An 18549-nucleotide genomic window follows, 5' to 3' on the forward strand; every position below is an offset into this window, starting at 1 on the left:
GGGCAGCCCCACAGAATTTGCGTTACACATCTGTGGGGCAGCCTCACACGACATCGATGGGGCGCCAATCCGGATCTATGGGGCAGCCCCCCAGCTGCACTGTGCCCCCCGCTCCGTGTGCCCCATAGGGGTGGGGAGGATCCATAGGGCAGCCATAGGGCAGCGCTGCCCCAAACCTGTGGGGAGAAACGCGCCGTGCTGCCCCACAGACCCACACATCTATGGGGCCCGCCCTGAAACCCCGCCCACCTCAAGCCACGCCCCCCTGTGGGAGCCACACCCCTCCTTAAAGCTCCGCCCACCTGTGACCACGCCCCCACAAAAGTCCCTCCCCCTTTTCCCCTTATCCCATAGCTCCACCCACACAGACCACGCCCACACCCGAAGCCCCGCCCGCTCCCGTTCAGCCAATAGCTCAGCAAGCTCGTGGTCACGCCCTTATCGTAGCCCCGCCCCTTCGCAGGCCACGCCCATGTTAGTACTAAACCGCGCCCCTTCCTTAGCTCCGCCCACCCTGAGCCACGCCTCTTCATTCAGAGCCCCGCCCACGCTCGACTTAGCCACGCCCCCTCTCCTAAACCCCACCCACCTCCATTCACCCCAACTCCGCCGCTCCGCCCCCTTCGCAGTGGGCGGGGCCGGAAGTTGCGGCGGCGGGACCGGAAACGTCGTGAGCGGGGCCGGAAGTGCCGTGGGCGGGGGGACCGGAAGCGTCGTGAGCTGGGCCGTGGGTCTGCAGGTGGCCTCGCAATTGGGCGGCCGTGGCGCAATGGACGCCGCAGAGCCGGCAGCGCAGCGACCGGGCGCCGTGGGGCTGCGTGCTGCCGTGGTCCTTCGCTGCGTGGACACGGAGGTATGCGGCCGTCGTGAAGCCTGCAGGGGGGGGAAGAGGTGTGGGGAGATGTGGGGTTGGAGGTCTGGACTCTATGGTAGTGTAGGGCTGGGAGCTGTGAGGCTGGAGGTCTGGACTCTATGGTTGTGGAGGTCTGGACTCTATGGCTCTGGAGGACCAAACTCTATGGTAGTGTATGGCTGGGAGCTGTGAGGCTGGAAATCTGCACTCTATGGTGCTGGAGGTCTGGACTCTATGGTTCTGGAGGACCAAACTCTATGGTAGATTAGGGCAGGGAACTGTGAGGCTGGAGGTCTGGACTCTATGGTTGTGGAGGTCTGGACTCTATGGTAGTGTATGGCTGGGAGCTGTGGGGCTGGAGGTTTGGACTCTGGTTGTGGAGGTCTGGACTCTATGGTTGTGGAGGACCAAACTCTATGGTAGTGTATGGCTGGGAGCTGTGAGGCTGGAGATCTGGACTCTATGGTTCTGGAGGACCAAACTCTATGGTAGTGTATGGCTGGGAGCTGTGAGGGTGGAGGTCTGGACTCTATGGTTCTGGAGGACCAAACTCTATGATAGTGTATGGCTGGGAGCTGTGAGGGTGGAGATCTGGACTCTATGGTTCTGGAGGACCAAACTCTATGATAGTGTATGGCTGGGAGCTGTGAGGGTGGAGATCTGGACTCTATGGCTCTGGAGGACCAAACTCTATGGTAGTGTATGGCTGGGAGCTGTGAGGCTGGAGGTCTGGACTCTATGGTTGTGGAGGTCTGGACTCTATGGTTCTGGAGGACCAAACTCTATGGTAGTGTATGGCTGGGAGCTGTGAGGCTGGAGGTCTGGACTCTATGGTTGTGGAGGTCTGGACTCTATGGTTCTGGAGGACCAAACTCTATGGTAGTGTATGGCTGGGAGCTGTGAGGGTGGAGATCTGGACTCTATAGCTCTGGAGGACCAAACTCTATGGTAGTGTATGGCTGGGAGCTGTGAGGCTGGAAATCTGCACTCTATGGTGCTGGAGGTCTGGACTCTATGGTTCTGGAGGACCAAACTCTATGGTAGTGTATGGCTGGGAGCTGTGAGGCTGGAAATCTGCACTCTATGGTGCTGGAGGTCTGGACTCTATGGTTCTGGAGGACCAAACTCTATGATAGTGTAGGGCAGGGAACTGTGAGGCTGGAGGTCTGGACTCTATGGTTGTGGAGGACCAAACTCTATGGTAGTGTATGGCTGGGAGCTGTGAGGCTGGAGGTCTGGACTCTATGGTTGTGGAGGTCTGGACTCTATGGTTCTGGAGGACCAAACTCTATGGTAGTGTATGGCTGGGAGCTGTGAGGGTGGAGATCTGGACTCTATGGTTGTGGAGGTCTGGACTCTATGGTTGTGGAGGACCAAACTCTATGGTAGGGTATGGCTGGGAGCTGTGAGGCTGGAGGTCTGGACTCTATGGTTGTGGAGGTCTGCACTCTATGGTGCTGGAGGTCTGGACTCTATGGTAGTGCGGGACTGGAGCTCTGACCCTCAGTACCCCACATCCAGCCCCATATTTCCCATCCCAGCCCCACATCTCCCCTCCCAGCCCCACATCTCCCATCCCAGCCCCACATCTCCCCTCCCAGCCCCATAACCCCCCACCCCAGAGCTCCCACCCCCCACCCCAGCCCCACATCTCCCATCCCAACCCCACATCTTCCCCTCCCAGCCCCACATCTCCCCTCCCAGCCCCACATCTCCCATCCCAACCCCACATCTTCCCTCTCAGCCCCATAACCCCCCATCCCATCCCCGCATCTTCCCCTCCCAGCCCCACATCTCCCCTCCCAACCCCATAACCCCCCACCCCATCCCCACATCTCCCATCCCAACCCCACATCTAACCCTCCCAGCCCCACATCTCCCCTCCCAGCCCCATAACCCCCCACCCTATCCCGCATCTTCCCCTCCGAGCCCCACATCTCCCATGGGGCCGCCACTTCTAACCCTCCCAGCCCCACATCTCCCCTCCCAGCCCCACAGCTCCCCTCCTAGCCCCACATCTCCCACCCCGCACCTGGTCCCCCATGCCCACAAGCGCCGCGCAGCCTCCCACCTTTGTTGCAGAGCCCGCAGACGTGGCTGGGGCCGTGGCCGTGCACCTTCATGTGGTCGCCGATGTAGGCGGCGGTCATCAGCTTGGCGCACATGTGGCTGGGAACCTTGGTCTCGGGTGGGTACGCGGGCGCCCACAGCCGGTCCTTGGTGGCAAACGCAGCTTCGCACGTCTGGGGGGGGGAGGTGTGGGGCTGGGGGTATCTATGGGGCTGCTATGTGGGGCTGGGGGTATCTATGGGGCCTCTATGTGGGGCTGGGGGTATCTATGGGGTCTCTATGTGGGGCTGGGGGTATCTATGGGGTCTCTATGTGGGGCTGGGATGGGGCTGGGGGTATCTATGGGGTCTCTATGTGGGGCTGGGGGTATCTATGGGGCTGCTATGTGGGGCTGGGGGTATCTATGGGGCTGCTATGTGGGGCTGGGGGTATCTATGGGGCTCCTATGTGGGGCTGGGATGGGGCTGGGGGTATCTATGGGGTCTCTATGTGGGGCTGGGGGTATCTATGGGGTCTCTATGTGGGGCTGGGGGTATCTATGGGGTCTCTATGTGGGGCTGGGATGGGGCTGGGGGTATCTATGGGGTCTCTATGTGGGGCTGGGGGTATCTATGGGGCATCTATGTGGGGCTGGGGGTATCTATGGGGTCTCTATGTGGGGCTGGGATCTGCTATGTGGGGCTGGGGGTATCTATGTGGGGCAGGGGTATCTATGGGGTCTCTATGTGGGGCTGGGGGTATCTATGGGGTCTCTATGTGGGGCTCGGGGTATCTATGGGGCTGCTATGTGGGGCTGGGGGTATCTATGGGTCTCTATGTGGGGCTGGGGGTATCTATGGGGTCGCTATGTGTGGCTGGGGGTATCTAGGGGTCTTTGGGAGGCCAACTCTATGGGTAGTGTATGGCTGGGGTGTGATTATGGGATCTGATGTAGGTCTGGGGACTAATGTTGCTAGTGATGGGGGAGCTAGTGGGTGGCATCTGCTTGGTGCTGGAGGTCTGGACTCTATGGTTCTGGGGACCAACTGGTATGATGGCTGGGGCTGGGGCTGAAGTCTCATCATGGGGCTGGGGTCTGGACTCTATGGTCTGGAGACCAAATCTTGATGTGTGGGCAGGGAATGTGATGGGGTCTAGTCTTGGGGTAATGGGCATCTATGGTAGGTGGCTGGGAGGTAGCTGGAGGTCTAGTGGCTGGGTATCTAGGGCGTCTAGCTTTGGTTCTGGAGGACCAAACTTATGGTAGTGTATGGCTGGGTCTATGGGGGATCTGGACTCTATGGTGGAGTCTAGGCTCTATGGGGTGGGGCCAAACTCTGGGGATATGCTGGCTGGGCTGGAGCGAGCTGGACTCTTGGTTGTGGAGGTCTGCACTCTATGGTGCTGGGGTCTGGACTCTATGGTAGTGCGGGACTGGAGCTCTGACCCTCAGTACCCCACATCCAGCCCCATATTTCCCATCCCAGCCCCACATCTCCCCTCCCAGCCCCACATCTCCATCCAGCCCCACATCTCCCCTCCCAGCCCCATAACCCCCCACCACCAGAGCTCCCACCCCCCACCCCAGCCCCACATCTCCCATCCCAACCCCACATCTAACCCTCCCAGCCCCACATCTCCCTCCTAGCCCCACAACTTCCATCCAACCCCACATCTAACCCTCCAGCCCCACATCTCCCCTCCTAGCCCCACATCTCCCACCCCCCCCCCGGTTCCCCCCAGCCCCACAAGCGCCGCGCAGCGCCCCACCTTTGTTGCAGAGCCCGCAGACGTGGCTGGGGCCGTGGCCGTGCACCTTCATGTGGTCGCCGATGTAGGCGGCGCTCAGCAGCTTCCCGCACACGTGGCAGGGAACCTTGTCCTCGTGCCGCACCGCGTGCGCCCTCAGCCGGTCCTTGGTGGCAAACGCAGCCTCGCACGTCTGGGGGGGGGAGGTGTGGGGCTGGGAGCTGCCATGTGGGGCTGGGGGTATCTATGGGGTCTCTATGTGGGGCTGGGGGTATCTATGGGGCTGCTATGTGGGGCTGGGGTTCTCTATGGGGCTGCTATGTGGGGCTGGGGGTATCTATGGGGGCCCTATGTGGGGCTATGGGGTCTCTATGGGGTCTCTATGTGGGGCTGGGGGTATCTATGGGGCCTCTATGTGGGGCTGGGGGTATCTATGGGGTCTCTATGTGGGGCTGGGGGTATCTATGGGGTCTCTATGTGGGGCTGGGGGTATCTATGGGGCCTCTATGTGGGGCTGGGGGTATCTATGGGGCTGCTATGTGGGTTGGGGGTATCTATGGGGCTGCTATGTGGGGCTGGGGTATCTATGGGGTCCCTATGTGGGGCTGGGGGTATCTATGGGGTCTCTATGTGGGGCTGGGGGTATCTATGGGGCCTCTATGTGGGGCTGGGGGTATCTATGGGGCTGCTATGTGGGGTTGGGGGTATCTATGGGGCTGCTATGTGGGGCTGGGGGTATCTATGGGGCTGCTATGTGGGGCTGGGAGCTGCCATGTGGGGCTGGGGGTATCTATGGGCCTCTATGTGGGGCTGGGGGTATCTATGGGGCTGCTATGTGGGGCTGGGGGTATCTATGGGGCCTCTATGTGGGGCTGGGGGTATCTATGGGGCTGCTATGTGGGGCTGGGGTATCTATGGGGCTGCTATGTGGGGCTGGGGGTATCTATGGGGCCTCCATGGGGCAGACATGGGGCGCTATGGGGCAGCTATGTAGCAGCTATGACTTGCTATGGGGCAGCCGTGGGGCGCTGTGGGGCACTATGGGGCAGCCATGGGTCTCTATGGGGCAGGTATGGGGCGCTGTGGGGCAGCCGTGGGGCGCTATGGGTCTCTATGGGGCAGCTATGGGTTGGTATGGGGTGCTAAGGGGCACCTAAGAGGCTATCTATGGGGCAGCCGTGGGGCACTATGGGGCAGCCATGAGTCTCTATGGGGCAGCTGTGGGGCACTACGGGTCTGTATGGGGCAGCCGTGGGGCGCTATGGGGCAGCCATGGGTCTCTATGGGGCAGCTGTGGGGCACTGTGGGACAGCCGTGGGGCGTTGTTGGGCACTATGGGGCAGCCGTGGGGCGCTATGGGTCTGTATGGGGCAGCCATGGGTCTGTATGGGGCAACCGTGGGGCACTATGGGGCAGCCATGAGTCTCTATGGGGCAGCTGTGGGGCACTACGGGTCTGTATGGGGCAGCCGTGGGGCGCTATGGGGCAGCCATGGGTCTCTATGGGGCAGCTGTGGGCACTACGGGTCTGTATGGGGCAGCCGTGGGGCGCTATGGGGCGCTGTGTGGCGCCGTGGGGCGCTATGGGGCAGCCATGGGTCTGTATGGGGCAGCAATGGGTCTGTATGGGGCAGCCGTGGGGCGCTATGGGGCGCTGTGGGGTACTGTGGGGCAGCCGTGCGGCGCTATGGGGCAGCTGTGGGGCGCTATGGGTCTGTATGGAGCAGTCGTGGGGCGCTGTGGGGCAGCCGTGGGGCGCTATGGACGCTGTGTGGCGCTATGGGGCAGCCATGAGTCTGTATGGGGCAGCAATGGGTCTCTATGGGACTCTGTATGGGGTGCTGTGGGGCAGCGGTGGGGCGCTGTGGGGCGCTATGGGGCAGCGGTGCGGCGCTATGGGGCGCTATGGGGCGCTATGGGGCAGCCATGGGTCTGTATGGGGCAACCGTGGGGCGCTATGGGGCAGCCATGGGTCTCTATGGGGCAGCCGTGGGGCACTACGGGTCTGTATGGGGCAGCCGTGGGGCGCTATGGGGCGCTATGGGGCAGCCATGAGTCTGTATGGGGCAGCAATGGGTCTCTATGGGGCAGCCATAGGTCTGTATGGGGTGCTGTGGGGCAGCGGTGGGGCGCTGTGGGGCAGCCGTGGGGCGCTATGGGGCGCTATGGGGCGCTGTGGGGCACTATGGGGCAGCCATGGGTCTGTATGGGGCAACCGTGGGGCGCTATGGGGCAGCCATGGGTCTCTATGGGGCAGCCGTGGGGCACTACGGGTCTGTATGGGGCAGCCGTGGGGCGCTATGGGGCAGCCGTGGGGCGCTATGGGGCGCTATGGGGCAGCTGTGGGGCGCTATGGGGCAGCCATGGGTTTGTATGGGGCAGCAATGGGTCTGTATGGGGCAGCCGTGGGGCGCTATGGGGCGCTGTGGGGCACTATGGGGCAGCCATGGGTCTGTATGGGGCAGCCGTGGGGTGCTATGGGGCAGCAATGGGGCGCCGTGGGGCAGCTATGGGTCTGTATGGGGCAGCCGTGGGGCGCTGTGGGGCGCTATGGGGCGCTGTGGGGCGCTGTGGGGCAGCCGTGGGGCACTACGGATCTGTATGGGGCAGCCGTGGGGCGCTATGGGGCAGCCGTGGGGCGCCGTGGGGCGCTATGGGGCGCTGTGGGGCAGCCGTGGGGCGCTATGGGGCGCTATGGGGCAGCTATGGGTTTGTATGGGTCAGCCGTGGGGCGCTATGGGGCGGTGTGGGGTGCTATGGGGCAGCTATGGGTCTGTATGGGCAGCCGTGGGGCACTACGGGTCTGTATGGGGCAGCCATGGGGCGCTATGGGCAGCCGTGGGCACTATGGGGCAGCTATGGGTCTGTATGGGGCAGCCGTGGGGCGCTATGGGGCAGCCATGGGTCTGTATGGGGCAGCCGTGGGGCAGCTATGGGGCGCTATGGGGCAGCCGTGGGTGCTGTGGGGCGCTATGGGGCGCTGTGGGGCGCTATGGGGCAGCCGTGGGGCGCTGTGGGGCAGCCGTGGGGCGCCATGGGTCTGTATGGGGCAGCAATGGGTCTCTATGGGGCAGCCATGGGTCTGTATGGGGCGCTGTGGGGCGCTATGGGTCTGTATGGGGCAGCCGTGGGGCGCTGTGGGGCGCTGTGGGGCGCTATGGGGCGCTGTGGGGCGCTGTGGGGCAGCCGTGGGGCGCCGTGGGGCGCTGTGGGGCGCTGTGGGGCAGCCGTGGGGTGCCGTGGGGCGCTGTGGGGCGCTGTGGGGCAGCCGTGGGGCGCCGTGGGGCGCTGTGGGGCGCTATGGGGCGCTGTGGGGCGCTGTGGGGCGCTATGGGTCTGTATGGGGCAGCCGTGGGGCAGCTATGGGGCAGCCGTGGGGCGCTGTGGGGCAGCTGTGGGGCGCTGTGGGGCGCTATGGGTCTGTATGGGGCAGCCGTGGGGCAGCTATGGGGCAGCCGTGGGGCGCTGTGGGGCGCTATGGGGCAGCGGTGGGGCGCTATGGGGCGCTATGGGGCGCTGTGGGGCGCTATGGGGCAGCCATGGGTCTGTATGGGCAACCGTGGGGCCCTATGGGGCAGCCACGGGTCTGTATGGGGCAGCCGTGGGGCAGCTATGGGGCGCTATGGGGCAGCCGTGGGTCTCTATGGGGCGCTATGGGGCGCTGTGGGGCGCTATGGGGCAGCCATGGGTTTGTATGGGGCAGCAATGGGTCTGTATGGGGCAGCCGTGGGGCGCTATGGGGCGCTGTGGGGCACTATGGGGCAGCCATGGGTCTGTATGGGGCAGCCGTGGGGTGCTATGGGGCGCTATGGGGCGCTGTGGGGCAGCCGTGGGGCGCTGTGGGGCGCTGTGGGGCAGCCGTTTGGCAGCTATGGGGCAGCCGTGGGGCGCTATGGGGCGCTGTGGGGCGCTGTGGGGCAGCCGTGGGGCGCTGTGGGGCAGGCGTGGGGCACTATGGGTCTGTATGGGGCAGCCATGGGTCTGTATGGGGCAGCAATGGGTCTCTATGGGGCAGCCATGGGTCTCTATGGGGCGCTGTGGGCGCTATGGGTCTGTATGGGGCAGCCGTGGGGCAGCTGTGGGGCGCTCTGGGGCAGCCGTGGCTCTGTATGGGGCAGCCGTGGGGCAGCTGTGGGGCGCTATGGGTGTGTATGGGGCGCTGTGGGGCACCGTGGGGCGCCATGGGGCGCTGTGGGGCGCTGTGGGGCAGCCGTGGGGCGCTGTGGGGCGCTGTGGGGCGCTGTGGGGCGCTATGGGGCAGCCATGGGTCTGTATGGGGCAGCAATGGGTCTTTATGGGGCAGCCATGGGTCTGTATGGGGCAGCCATGGGGCGCTGTGTGGCACCGTGGGGCGCTATGGGGCAGCCATGGGTCTGTATGGGGCAGCAATGGGTCTCTATGGGGCAGCCATGGGTCTGTATGGGGCAGCCATGGGGCGCTGTGTGGCACCGTGGGGCGCTATGGGGCAGCCATGGGTCTGTATGGGGCAGCAATGGGTCTCTATGGGGCAGCCATGGGTCTGTATGGGGCAGCCATGGGGCGCTGTGGGGCGCTATGGGTCTGTATGGGGCAGCCGTGGGGTGCTATGGGGCGCCGTGGGGCAGCCGTGGGGCGCCGTGGGGCGCCGTGGGGCGCTGTGGGGCAGCCGTGGGGTGCCGTGGGGCAGCTGTGGGGCGCTATGGGTCTGTATGGGGCGCCGTGGGGCGCCGTGGGGCGCTGTGGGGCAGGCGTACCTGGCACTTGAAGGGGCGCTCGGTGGAGTGCACCTGGCGCACGTGGCTGTTGAGGTGATCCGGGCTGAGGAGCACAGAAACGGGTGAAAAAAACCCAAAATGCGGCAAAGCGGGGCGGAAACCGGAACCCAACCGAAGGGGGGCAGAACGGGGGCACAAGTGGGGCAGAAGTGGGGCACAAGTGGGGCAGAAGTGGGGCAGAAGTGGGGCAGAAGTGGGGCAGAAATGGGGGAAAAAGGGGCAGAAGTGGGGCAGAAAGGGGGCAGAAATGGGGCAAAGTGGGGCAGAAACCGGAACCGAACGGAAAGGGGGCAGAACTGGGGCACAAGTGGGGCAGAAACCGGAAGGGAACCGGAGGGAAGGGGCAGAAGTGGGGCAGAAATGGGGCAGAAATGGGGCGGAAAGGGGAACCGAACCGAACCGAAGGGGGGAAACGGGGCAGAAGTGGGGCAGAACGGGGGCACAAGTGGGAACCAAACCGAACAGAAGGTGGGGAAGTGGGGCAGAAGTGGGGCACAAGTGGGGCAACAATGGGGCAGAAGTGGGGGAAAGTGGGGCAGAAATGGGGCAAAGTGGGGCGGAAACGGGAACCGAACCGAAGGTGGGCGGAAGTGGGGCAGAAGTGGGGCACAAGTGGGGCAGAAATGGGGCACAAGTGGGGAGAAAGGGGGCAGAAGTGGGGCAAAGTGAGGCAGAATTGGGGTAAAAGGCAGGAAATAAGGGAGAAGTGGGGCAAAATGGGGAAATGGGGCAGAATGGGGCAGAATTGGGGGAAAATGTGGGGAAAGTGGGCAAAGTGGGGCAAAATTGGGGCAAATGGGGCAGAATTGGGGCAAAATGGGGGAAGTGGGGCAGAATTGGGGGAAAAAGACGAACGGAAAGGAGAATTGGGGGAAAAGGGGGAGAAGTGGGGCAGAAATGGGGCAAAGTGGGTGAAATAAAGCAGAATTGGGAGAAAAGGGGGGAAATAAAGGAGAATTGGGGCAAAAGGGGGCAAAATGGGGCAGAAATGGGGAAAGTGGGGGAAATACGGAAGAATCGGGGCAAAATGGGGCAGAATTGGGGCAGAATGGGGGCAAAATGGGGCAGAATTGGGGCAGAATTGGGCAGAATTGGGGCAAAACGGGGCAGAATTGGGGGAAATTGGGGCAGAATTGGGGCAAAATGGGGCAGAATTGGGGCAAAATGGGGCAGAATTGGGGGAAAATGGGGCAGAATTAGGGCAAAACGGGGCAGAATTAGGGGAAAATGGGGCAGAAATAGGGCAAAATGGGGCAGAAATGGGGGAAAATGGGGCAGAATTGGGGGAAAATGGGGGAAATAAGGGAGAATTGGGACAAAAGGGTGAAATAAAGGAGAATTGGGAGAAAAGGGGGGAAATAAAGGAGAATTGGGGGAAAAGGGGGCAGAATTGGGGCAGAACGGGCTGAGATGGAACAAAAATGGGGAGAAATGGGCCCAAATTGGGGCAAATTGATGGGGATTGAACTGAAAGAAGAGCGTGGAAATGAGGGAATGCGCAGCAAAATTGGGGTAAAATGAACTCAAATAAGGCAAAAAGAGGCAAAAATGTGCCAAAACTGGACCCAAAATGACATGAATAGGAACAAAATGCGTGAATTACGGAGAAAAAGAAGTGAAAATAGTGCAGAATTGGGGCAAAATGGGCTCTAAGAAGGCAAAAATGGGTAAAATGGGCCCCAGTGCGGTGAGAATTGGGCAAAATGCACCAAAGTTTGAGGAAAAAGAGGGAAAAACACAGAAATAGCAGAAAAATAGACAAAAACGTGGTAAAAATGTGGCAGAATGGGGCAGGAAGAATCCCCCAAAGGCAAAATTGGGGTAAATGCATCAAAATTTGGGCAAAATACAGGAAAGTTTGAGCAAAGTGGTCCGGGTATGAATGTAATGAATGGAACGATGCAACAAAACTCAAAAAAGGAGGAAAAATGAAGTAAAATAAGCCTCTGTTATGATGAACGGGGCAGAAATGGGGGGAAATGGGCTGAAATGGGACAAAAAAGGGCAGAAATGGGACAAAAAAGGGCAGAAATGCGACAAAAAAGGGCATGGGAGGGCAGGGATCATAGAGACGGAGTGCTAGAAGGGCAAAGGAGGGCAGGGATCATAGAGACTGAATGCTAGAAGGGCCGGAAGGGATCAAAGGAGGGCGGGGATCATAGAGACGGAGTGCTAGAAGGGCCGGAAGGGATCAAAGGAGGACAAGGATCATAGAGATGGAGTGCTAGAAGGGCCGGAAGGGATCAAAGGAGGACAAGGATCATAGAGATGGAGTGCTAGAAGGGCCGGAAGGGATCAAAGGAGAGCGGGGATCATAGAGACGGAGTGCTAGAAGGGCCGGAAGGGATCAAAGAAGGGCGGGGATCATAGAGATGGAGTGCTAGAAGGGCCGGAAGGGATCAAAGGAGGGCAGGGATCATAGAGACGGAGTGCTAGAAGGGCCGGAAGGGATCAAAGGAGGACAAGGATCATAGAGATGGAGTGCTAGAAGGGCCGGAAGGGATCAAAGGAGGGCAGGGATCATAGAGACTGAGTGCTAGAAGGGCCGGAAGGGATCAAAGGAGGGCAGGGATCATAGAGACGGAGTGCTAGAAGGGCCGGAAGGGATCAAAGGAGGGCAGGGATCATAGAGACTGAGTGCTAGAAGGGCCGGAAGGGATCAAAGGAGGGCAGGGATCATAGAGATGGAGTGCTAGAAGGGCCGGAAGGGATCAAAGGAGAGCAGGGATCATAGAGATGGAGTGCTAGAAGGGCCAAAAGGGATCAAAGGAGGGCAGGGATCATAGAGATGGAGTGCTAGAAGGGCCAAAAGGGATCAAAGGAGGGCAGGGATCATAGAGATGGAGTGCTAGAAGGGCCAAAAGGGATCAAAGGAGGGCAGGGATCATAGAGATGGAGTGCTAGAAGGGCCGGAAGGGATCAAAGGAGGGCGGGGATCATAGAGATGGAGTGCTAGAAGGGCCGGAAGGGATGAAAGGAGAGCAGGGATCATAGAGATGGAGTGCTAGAAGGGCCAAAAGGGATCAAAGGAGGGCAGGGATCATAGAGATGGAGTGCTAGAAGGGCCAAAAGGGATCAAAGGAGGGCAGGGATCATAGAGATGGAGTGCTAGAAGGGCCAAAAGGGATCAAAGGAGGGCAGGGATCATAGAGATGGAGTGCTAGAAGGGCCGGAAGGGATCAAAGGAGGGCAGGGATCATAGAGATGGAGTGCTAGAAGGGCCGGAAAGGATCAAAGGAGAGCAGGGATCATAGAGACGGAGTGCTAGAAGGGCCGGAAGGGATCAAAGGAGGGCGGGGATCATAGAGATGGAGTGCTAGAAGGGCCGGAAGGGATCAAAGGAGGACAGGGATCATAGAGACTGAGTGCTAGAAGGGCCGGAAGGGATCAAAGGAGGGCAGGGATCATAGAGATGGAGTGCTAGAAGGGCGAGAAGGGATCAAAGGAGAGGAGGGATCATAGAGACTGAGTGCTAGAAGGGCCAGAAGGGATCAAAGGAGGGCAGGGATCATAGAGATGGAGTGCTAGAAGGGCCAAAAGGGATCAAAGGAGGGCAGGGATCATAGAGATGGAGTGCTAGAAGGGCCAAAAGGGATCAAAGGAGGGCAGGGATCATAGAGATGGAGTGCTAGAAGGGCAAGGGATCAAAGGAGGGCGGGGATCATAGAGATGGAGTGCTAGAAGGGCCGGAAGGGATCAAAGGAGGGCGGGGATCATAGAGACGGAGTGCTAGAAGGGCCGAAGGAAGGGATAAAAGGCGGGCGCGGATCATAGAGGCCGACGGTGGGAAGCGCTTGGGGCAATGCGCGCAGGCGTAGGGGCGGTGCACGGCGCCCTGGTGGCCGCGCATGTGGTGCCCCAAGCGGTCCTTCCGCTTGAATCGCTGCTGACACACGGGGCACTGGAACGGCCTCTCGTCTGAATGGGCCAAACGGTGCCTCCGCAGGTGATAAACGTCACGGAAAGCTTTGCCGCAAGCTTCGCACGCGTGGCTCTTCCGTTTGCGGGCGTTTCCGGCGCCGCTTCCGGTCGTCCCGTCCGACAGCGCCCCCATGAGGATTGGAGGACTCGAAGCGGTGCTGCCGTCCGGGAGCAACGAGACGGCAGCGGCGCTCGAGCCTTGCGACAGCGCCCCCATGAGGGCGGGAGGTCTGGCGCCGTGCGTGGCTTGATGGCGCCGCAGGTTGTAACCGTTCTTGAACTCTTTGGCGCACTGAGCGCACACGTAGGGCCCTTTGCTTTTGGACTTCCGGGTCGGAGGGGTCGCTTCCGGTGCTTGAGGGAGGGGAACTTCCGGTGGAGGAACGGGTGCCTCCGGTGGGGGCGGGGCAGGTTTTAAAGCGCCCGGATCGACGGTGGAAGCGGCGGCGGTGGCGGGGGAGGGGTCGGGAAGCAGCGGGGGGAGCAGCTCCGATGGGGGGAGGCCGTCAGGGGGCGGGGCCACCGCGGGGGGCGGGGCCGGCTGGAGGGAAACGCCCATTGGTTGGCTGCGGCGCGAGTCGCGCTCACTCGGGGAACAGACCAATCACAGGCCAGCACCAGCAATCCAATAAAATGGGAATGCCATAAGCCCCGCCTACTTCCAGCTATGAGAGCTCAAAGGTCATCACCACTCGCTGATAGGCAACCTGTAAGCCCCGCCCACTCAAGTAACAGACCAATCACAGGCCAGACCCAGCACTCACAATCCAATAAAATGGGAATGCCATAGGCCACGCCCACTTCCGGCTATAAACACTCAAAAGCCACACCCTCCCCCGGGGATAGGCAACCCGTAAGCCCCGCCCAGTCGAGGAACAGACCAATCACAGGTCACGGCCACCACAACGCCGCGCCCCACATCAAGACACGCTCACATGCCCCACCCACTCGGGGCACTGACCAATCACAGGCTGCATCCAGCACAATGCCACAGCCCCTCACAGTAGGCAGCCCCTAAGCCCCGCCCACACTGAGCTTCGACCATTCACAGCCCACGCCCATTCCATAACCCCGCCCCCACACCACAGACCGGCCCACAACACGGCCACGCCCACTTCAAAGCCACACCCCAACGATTGACAGCTGCATTAGCTCCGCCCACTGCGCTTTGGCCAATCACAGACCCCATCTCCTACAAAGCCACGCCCTCCAAAACAATACCACAAACCCCGCCCACCCCAGGCACTGACCAATCCTAGGCCATGCTCCCCAGGAAGACATACAACCCCCCAAAGCCCCGCCTACTCCAGGTTCTGTCCAATCACACACTGTATCAAGCAGAAAACCACACCCATTACCCATAAGCCCCCATAGGCTCCACCCACTCGGTGGCCACACCCTTGTAAGCAGGATGTCTTTGCCCAATCAGGCACTTCCCCTTTAGCTCCGCCCCCTTTAGCATTACCAATCAGGATATTCCCCCACCAAGCCACGCCCCTTTTCTTTCATCTAAACAGAATCTCCACTCCTTTTTAATCCCACCAATCAGGCTCCACCTTCAGCAAAGCCCCGCCCACTGCATAAAACCCAATTGCCCCACCACCCTGCCTGGCTCCGCCCCCTTTCAACCAACCCATCAGGCCCCTCCCCAAATAAGCCCCACCCCTTTAGCCCACCAATCAGAGCACACCCCCATTAGCCCCGCCCTCTTAGTTCCGCCCCAATAAGCCCCGCCCCTTTATACCCACCAATCAGACCACACACCTGTTAGCCCCGCCAATCAAGCCCCGCCCCTGTAAGCCCCGCCCTTGTAAGCCCTGCCAATCAGACCACACCCCGGTTAGCCACACCAATCCCGACCCGCCCTTTGTAATCCCCGCCCCTTTAGCCCCGCCAATCAGACCACACCCCCGTTAGCCCCACCAATCACACCCGCTCCCCGTAAGCCCCGCCCCTTTAGCCTCGCCGATTGGACCACGCCCCCGCTAGCCCCGCCAGCCAGGCCCCGCCCCCACGTCAAAGCCCCGCCCCTCCCGCAGGCCCCCGCCCCCTCGGTAAGCCCCGCCCCCCGGGGCGGTACCTGGAAGATGAAGCTGCTCCATCCTCCCGCGTCCATGGCGGCCGCCGAACCGGGATGGGCGGGGCGCCGCGCCCCACGCCGCGCTCCGATTGGCTCAGGCCCCGCCCCCGCCGCGCTCCGATTGGCCGCGCCGCTCGCCCGTCACCTCCCCACCCTCCCCCCACCGTTCCCTTCCTCCTCCCGCTCCGCTCCTCCGCCGCCGCCGCCGCCGCGCGCAAAATGGCGGCCGCGCCCCGCCCCCCCCCTCGGGCCGAACCATTGTACCCTATGAGAGAGGGGGAGGGGGAGGGTGGGCGCCGAGCGGGACCGCCCCCTCCCCCCTCTTTTGCCCGCTGTTACCGCGGATCGGCGCGCTGCTGGGAGGCGGGGAGCGACGGGGGACCGGCAGCGGGGAACCGAACGCCGCCGAACGGGGAACGAACCGAGCGGAGCCGACCGCGCACCGAGCGCCCCTGGGGCGCAGTGACTGAGGGAGGGGGGCGGGGCCAGCGCGTCGCCATGGAGACGTCGGAACCCCGCGCGCTGATTGGCGGAGAGAGGGGAGAGGCGCGAAGGGCGCGAGGGGGCGGGGCCACGCGCGTCGCCGTGGAGACGGCGGAACCCCGCGCGGATTGGTGGAGAGGAGAGAGGCGCGAAGGGTGCTAGCCCGAGGGGGCGGGACCAAGCGCGTTGCTGTGGAGACGGCCGAGAGCCGCGCGCTGATTGGTCGGGAGGAGGGCGAGGCGGGAAACGGGGCCACGCCCACCGCGTGAGGTGTGAAGGGCGGCCGCCATTTTGAGGGCGGAGGGGGCGGGGAGCGGAGCTGAACGGGGCGCGGTCTGATGGTGGAAAACTGCTCCGGCCAAGCCGAATGGGACGGCCAAAGCTCCACGGGGGCACGGAGGGAACGATCGGAGCCCCGTAGCGTGGAATGGAGGTACGGCGGGGTCAGCAACGGGTGGTCCGGAGCACCAGAGTGAGCCCGGATCGCCTCAAAGGGCACAAAAGCGTCCCGGGACCACGCGGCGTCAGCCTTAAAAGCACTCAAATGGTGCTCAAAAGGACCTCTGTGTGGCCTTAAAGGCATCTCAAGGGCAATAGGAGGGCATCGGTGCGATTTAAAATCATATTCAGGCTTGGAAACTACCTCAAAGTGCCCTAAAAAGCTGCTCTAAGGTCTCAAAAATTCACTGTGCCACCTCAGGAGCCCCAAGATGGCGTCAGTGGCGGTTAAATATCATCTGAAGGGACCCAAAATGACCCAGATGTGCCCAAAAATCACCTCAATGTCCCCCAGACCCCTTTCAGGACCCCCAGACCCATCCCAACGTTCTCCAGACTTACAATAGGGTCTCCAGAACCCCTTCAGCGTTCCCCAAATCCCCCCCGGGACCCCCATATTCCTCACAAGACCCCCAGAACCACCTCAATATCCTCCCAGGACCCCCGTATCTCCCCCCATATCCCCCCTCAGACCCCAATATCCCCCCCCTCAGGCCCCCATATCCTTCCTAGGACCCTCATATTTCCCCCCAGGACTCCCATTTCCCCCCATATCCCCCTCAGACCCCAATATCCCCCCCCTCAGGCCCCCATATCCCTCCTAGGACCCACATATCCCCCCCATATCTCCTCCCAGGACTCCCATCTTCCCCCATACCCCCCCTCAGGCCCCAATATCCCCCCCCCAGGACCCCCACATCCCCCCATATCTCCCTCCCAGGACCCCCATCTCCCCCCTAAGAGCCCCGTGCCCACGGCAGCAGCCTCCTTCGGATCTCCAGGCTGAGTGCAATGCATTGCTGGGCACTTAGGACCCCCATCTCCCCCCTCAGACCCCAATATCCCCCACCAAGGACCCACATCTCCCCCCTCAGACCCCAATATCCCCCCCCCAAGGACCCCCATCTCCCCCCTCAGACCCCAATATCTGCCCCCCACGACTCCCATCTCCCCCCATATCCCCCCTCAGACCCCAATATCCCCCCAGGACCACCATATCCCCCTATATCTCCCCCCAGGACTCACATCTTCCCCCATATCCCCCCACAGACCCCAATATCCCCCCCCAAGGACCCCCATCTCCCCCCCAGGACCCACATATACCCCCATATCTCCCTCCCAGGACCCCCACCTCCCCCCCCCAGACCCCCCATCTCCCCCCTAAGAGCCCCGTGCCCACGCCAGCAGCCTCCTTCGGATCTCCAGGCTGAGCGCAATGCATTGCTGGGCACTTAGGACCCCCATCTCCCCCCTCAGACCCCAATATCCCCCCCCCAAGGACCCCCATCTCCCCCCTAAGACCCCAATATCCCCCCTCAGACCCCAATATCCCTCCTAGGACCCTCATATTTCCCCCCAGGACTTCCATTTCCCCCCATATCCCCCCTCAGATCCCCATATCCCCCTCCAAGGACCCCCATATCCCCCCAGGACTCCCATTTCCCCCCATATCCCCCCTCAGACCCCAATATCCCCCCCCAAGGACCCCCATATCCCCCTCAGACCCCAATATCCCCCCCCAGGACCCCCATATCCCCCCGTATCTCCCTCCCAGGACCCCCATATCCCCCCCCAGACCCCCCACCTCCCCCCTAAGAGCCCCGTGCCCACGCCAGCAGCCTCCTTCGGATCTGCAGACTGAGTGCAATGCATTGCTGGGCACTTAGAGCCCCCATATCCCCCCTCAGACCCCCATATCCACCCCCCAGGACTCCCATCTCCCCCCATATCCCACCTCAGATCCTAATATCCCCCCCCAAGGACCCCCATCTCCACCTTCAGACCCCAATATCCCCCCCCAAGGACCCCCATCTCCCACCTCAGACCCCAATATCTTCCCCCAAGGACCCCCATCTCCCCCCTCAAACCCCAATATCCCCCCCCAGGACCCCCATATCCCCCCGTATCTCCCTCCCAGGACCCCCATATCCCCCCGTATCTCCCTCCCAGGACCCCCACCTCCCCCCCCAGACCCCCCACCTCCCCCCTAAGAGCCCCGTGCCCACGGCAGCAGCCTCCTTCGGATCTCCAGGCTGAGTGCAATGCATTGCTGGGCACTTAGGACCCCCATCTCCCCCCTCAGACCCCAATATCCCCCCCCCAAGGACCCCCATCTCCCCCCTCAGACCCCAATATCCCCCCCCCAAGGACCCCCATCTCCCC

The 18549-nt window shown here is 62.1% G+C and overlaps 1 protein-coding gene across 1 annotated transcript; it reads right to left on the reverse strand.

The window, feature by feature from the left end:
- Window positions 1-57: 57 nt before the first annotated feature.
- MAZ (MYC associated zinc finger protein) lies at window positions 58-16707 on the reverse strand. The gene is made up of 6 exons (XM_085215240.1): window positions 15406-16707; window positions 13187-13866; window positions 9384-9447; window positions 4673-4844; window positions 590-873; window positions 58-176 (listed from the first exon to the last, which is right to left on the reverse strand). The coding sequence occupies exons 1-5, from the start codon at window positions 15439-15441 to the stop codon at window positions 596-598; spliced, it is 1230 nt and encodes a 409-aa protein (XP_085071366.1). The 5' UTR covers window positions 15442-16707; the 3' UTR covers window positions 58-176; window positions 590-595.
- Window positions 16708-18549: the final 1842 nt, after the last annotated feature.

Source organism: Meleagris gallopavo, unplaced genomic scaffold (genome assembly GCF_905368555.1).
Source record: "Meleagris gallopavo unplaced genomic scaffold, MGAL_WU_HG_1.1 scaffold_11, whole genome shotgun sequence".
Classification (NCBI taxonomy): Eukaryota; Metazoa; Chordata; class Aves; order Galliformes; family Phasianidae; genus Meleagris; species Meleagris gallopavo.

Coding starts and splice junctions, on each gene's coding strand:
- MAZ (XM_085215240.1), bottom strand. CDS start 15,441: ATGGACGCGGGAGGATGGAGCAGCTTCATCTTCCAG. Junction 13,867..15,405: donor GGAGCAGCTTCATCTTCCAG/GTACCGCCCCGG, acceptor GTTTCCCTCCAG/CCGGCCCCGCCCCCCGCGGT. Junction 874..4,672: donor CTGCGGGCTCTGCAACAAAG/GTGGGGCGCTGC, acceptor CCCCCCCTGCAG/GCTTCACGACGGCCGCATAC.